General features: G+C 35.9%; 1 protein-coding gene across 1 annotated transcript; it reads right to left on the minus strand.

Annotated features, from left to right (window-relative positions):
• Positions 1-337: 337 nt before the first annotated feature.
• LOC120129026 (patellin-3-like) lies at positions 338-2,536 on the minus strand. Its single transcript, XM_039146625.1, has 4 exons — positions 1,352-2,536; positions 1,132-1,256; positions 895-1,036; positions 338-809 (listed from the first exon to the last, which is right to left on the minus strand). Exons 1-4 carry the CDS (start codon positions 2,519-2,521, stop codon positions 555-557), a joined length of 1,692 nt encoding a protein of 563 aa, XP_039002556.1. The 5' UTR covers positions 2,522-2,536; the 3' UTR covers positions 338-554.
• Positions 2,537-4,012: the final 1,476 nt, after the last annotated feature.

Genomic DNA, 4,012 nt, shown 5'->3' on the forward strand with positions numbered 1-4,012 from the left:
TACATTTCTATAAATTTTCATGTCTATAATTTATGTTACGAGGTTTCATTTTTTGTGTATTTCTAATATTTTATTTTTTTAAATTATTTTTCATCTTATGCTTATTACATTAATATATTTGTCATTAGTATTTATATGGATAAAATTTGTTATAAATGTTTAATTAATCAAGGCGGAGTAACAATCCCTTTTGTCTTCTCTTATTTGTATAGTTTAAATATTTAATTTTCAATTAAGCCGGTAATTATGTAGGTATCGAATTTTGACGGTTTATTTTGCGTGGCTTGATTATTGTGTAACTTTCATGATTGAATCGCAAACAGAAAAAGGGAATTGGACAAATCCACAAGAGAATACACCAAGAAATTTACACAAACTTTACAAAGGTCAAAACAAGGATGAAGAACAACACTTTGTTTTTCACATTGCGCACTCCATTCACAGTCTTTTTCTCCAATAAATATAAATAAACCCCCCCAACACTAAATTTATAAAATTAAAATTTCCAAACAAAAATAAACCTTGTTATCTGCCCATGACCAAAGGAAGTAGCTTCAATCGGAATATGGTTTGGCCTTGGACCTATACAGAAGCTTCTTCTTCTTTGTAGTTTGATTATCAATGGTGAGAACAATTTTCCCAGCCTCACCTGTTTTGAAGCTGTCGGAGATCACAGTTTCATCGGCCGGACCTACTTTTCTTGTCTTCGATACAATCACGGTGTATTCGTCTTCAGCTGTGGGCATGAATTCGGCCCCGTAATTCACGTCCCACCCCACAACTCGTACCTTCCAAACCAGGGCACATTTCTGCCAATCCAACGACCAAATATCGTTCATGTGCTTTTAGTTTTACGTTTAATTTAAGTTTCTAAACGATGTTCTCTTATCCTACCTCAGTTATAGGGAATTCAACAGTGTGCTTGGTTGCTGGTTTGATTATATCCTCCGTTGCAGCATCAGCATCGGTAAATTCCTGTTCACCCTCCCTGCTCAATCCACCGTACTGAACCGGTACTTGTTCAGGGGCAATATATCTAAACACGTGATGTCTTTTATTTATTTTTCACATATATTCTAGTCATAAATAAAGCAAATTTGGAAGAGATTGGAATTATTGGAGTCCACTCGCCTGAAAAGGATATCGGCTGATTTGGATGGACTTGCAAAGATGAACTTGCTCTTGGTTCTCTGGGTGAGGAAAGGACTAATCATTATATTAAAAGCCAAGTACCACCACGGAACATTTATAAACACCTTCAAAATCCATAACCAACATTCAAAATTTGTTCATATTTAATAAGATGTTACAAAAAGATTAAGATATTTACATATTTTTTAGAATTTAATACCTGTTTGGCCACAAATTCTGGATAGTTATCCTGAAGCAAGTTAAGAGCATCGTTGGTAGCTTGCCTGAGCACCTTTTTGCTAAATCCTGGGGAATTCTTGAGATCGTTAACCTGAACTATGGTAGAAATACCTGTGGGACTGAAGTCGAGCTTTCTGATACTTTTTTCCAGGAACTGAATTCTCCATCTCAAGAACTTGGATCTCTTTTCATCGTCTCCGAAAGTATTCTGATATAGCTCTTTGTTTTGGAATTCTCCGTAAGCGTTGTAACATACAGGATGGCCTTCTTTGTCGAATCCGTGCATGAAAACCACTTTCTCCAATTCGTTTCCGAGGTCTTCTTCGAGCAAGCTTTCAACTCCGAACTCCTTTCGCCAGATGGCAGTGTTTTTTATCATGCTGCATGCGTCCTTCACTTTGAAATCCCTTGCCCTTAGGAATTTCAATAGGATCACGTCGCTCCTTTCGCCTGCGAGGAGCGGGATTCCCCATATAGACACCTCTTCAGGCGGAGGTGGAGGAACTTCAGCTTCCTTTGGCTCGTCTTTCGGAACCTCCGGTTCCACAGAAGAAGAGGCAGTTTCCTCTGGTTTCTCAGCTGGAGGAGGAGCGGCCACTGCTACGACTGATTCCTCGATTTCTTCGACAGTCTTGGCACCATCTTCCTCGACGGCTGGAGCTTTTTCAACCACCTCAGTCTCGGGTGCCGGTGCCTCGGCGGATGGTGGAGTCTTCTCTTCTTCCTTGACTTCAACATGTGTTGCTGCTTCAGTTTCTACTTTTTCAGGTGCTTTCTCTTCAGTTTCAGCAGCAGGCTTGTCTTCCTCTTTCTTTTCTTTAGCCGATGGTTCAGCTTCTTTTTCCTTAACCGGAGGAGGTGGGGGTGGAGCACTGAATTCGTGCTTGTTAAGAGCTTCTTGAATAAGCTGCTTAAGCTCCTCGAGAGCCTTCTTTTGTGCGTCAGGAAGTTCACCAACTATATTGGATTCTTCTTTGAAAGACGCGGACTGAGTCACCTTGGCTTCCTTCTCTTCCACCTTAGGCTCCTCAACAGCTTCCACCACCTCAGCCTGTTTCTCTTCAACAACCGCAGGCGGTGCAGCCTCCTCGGCTCTCTCCTTCTCCACCACCACTTCCTCGGCAGCCGCTGTTTGAGTCTCTTGGGCCATGGATCAGATACACGATGGTGATTAAAAAAAAAACTGAGATGAAAAGAGAAACGAGAGCAGAGAGGTTGGGTTTTGAAAAGTGAAGGTGGGGAATAAAATGGGGAGAATGATAAGAAAAAAATTGAGAAAACCAGTCTGTCAGGCCCGTTTGCCAGCTGTAATTATGCCACTTTGTTATTGGACCCCACGTAATTCCCTATAAAGTTGATGCTTTCTCTTCATAATTATATATATATATTAAATAGTATAATTATATTTTTTTAAATGGTAATTATCTCACGTAATCCAAAACTCCAGATCTACCTTATTTTCCAAGTAACCTTAAATCTAAACTCCTGTCCCTGTCAGTTACCACTTTTCATGTACGTGTAATTCTAAACTCTTGCCCTGACCGCTGTTTTTTTTTAGATTCCCTAATTTTTCTTATATATGCTTGAAATTTGTTACCAACCTCGCCTTCAACATTTTACTTTGATTTTGTCATTTGTGTGTATATATACTCTACACTTCATTATTCAAATTAGCCATTTTATTTATACAAATAATAAAATTTTTAATATATATTATATATTTAGTTTTTTAATTTGTATTTTAATTTTAAATTACTTAAATTCATTTAATTTTATATATCCATATACTATCACGTTTTAAATTAAATAAATTCAAATAATTTTAAAGCAACATAAATTTAAACGATAATATTAAAATAGCATGTAGATATATTTATATGAACGAATATGTTATGTCGTAACCGATTTCTAGCGATGCGACGAGTATCGACTGATTTTGTGAAAACCTGATTTTGTAAAAGAAATGTTTTGGAGTCGCCATCGACCTTTTGAGTTAGGTAGGTCGAACACCTAAAAACGTCTTTTAAAAATAATTTTAAAAAAAAATCATTTTTAAGACAAAAGCTGGTTTGCGTTTACCAAAGATTCGATGAAAACGGGTTCGGGGGTCAATTACGTGTGGGAAAGGATAAACACCCCACAAAGCCCAAAATTAGTACCTATCGATTATATATTGTCTCTAATTAGTAGAAATCTAAGAATTTGAATACATATTTAAATCACGATTCCATTATTCCGAGTTCAACCATACAATTTTATAGAACAAAAATTCTAAGGAAAAATAGAAAATATTCTCATATTTCCAATTGAAGAGAAAATACTCCCTAAAATGATTTAGGACGAATATTCCTCTTTCCAACTGAAATAAAATGAATATAATAATTTTTCCTAAGAATTTAATACTAAAATAATTTTCTTTCTACCAAAAAAAAAAAAAGAAATTAAACCTATCATACTTACATCAACATGTGACAAAGACTTTTATTCTAAACAATTAATATCCGAAATAATATACATTACAAACTGTACATATATTAATATGTAATTCACAACAGGGACTTAAATACAAAAAAAAAATGAAAACATAACATACTAAATTATAAAAAAGGAATTAGTTATACATATTAAACTACTAAATCAC

The sequence above is a fragment of the Hibiscus syriacus genome, unplaced genomic scaffold (genome assembly GCF_006381635.1).
Source record: "Hibiscus syriacus cultivar Baekdansim isolate YM2019G1 unplaced genomic scaffold, ASM638163v2 tig00110482_pilon, whole genome shotgun sequence".
In the NCBI taxonomy this organism is placed as follows: domain Eukaryota; kingdom Viridiplantae; phylum Streptophyta; class Magnoliopsida; order Malvales; family Malvaceae; genus Hibiscus; species Hibiscus syriacus.

Coding starts and splice junctions, on each gene's coding strand:
- LOC120129026 (XM_039146625.1), bottom strand. CDS start 2,521: ATGGCCCAAGAGACTCAAACAGCGGCTGCCGAGGAAGTGGTGGTGGAG. Junction 1,257..1,351: donor CAGAATTTGTGGCCAAACAG/GTATTAAATTCT, acceptor TGGATTTTGAAG/GTGTTTATAAATGTTCCGTG. Junction 810..894: donor TTGAATTCCCTATAACTGAG/GTAGGATAAGAG, acceptor TTGGATTGGCAG/AAATGTGCCCTGGTTTGGAA.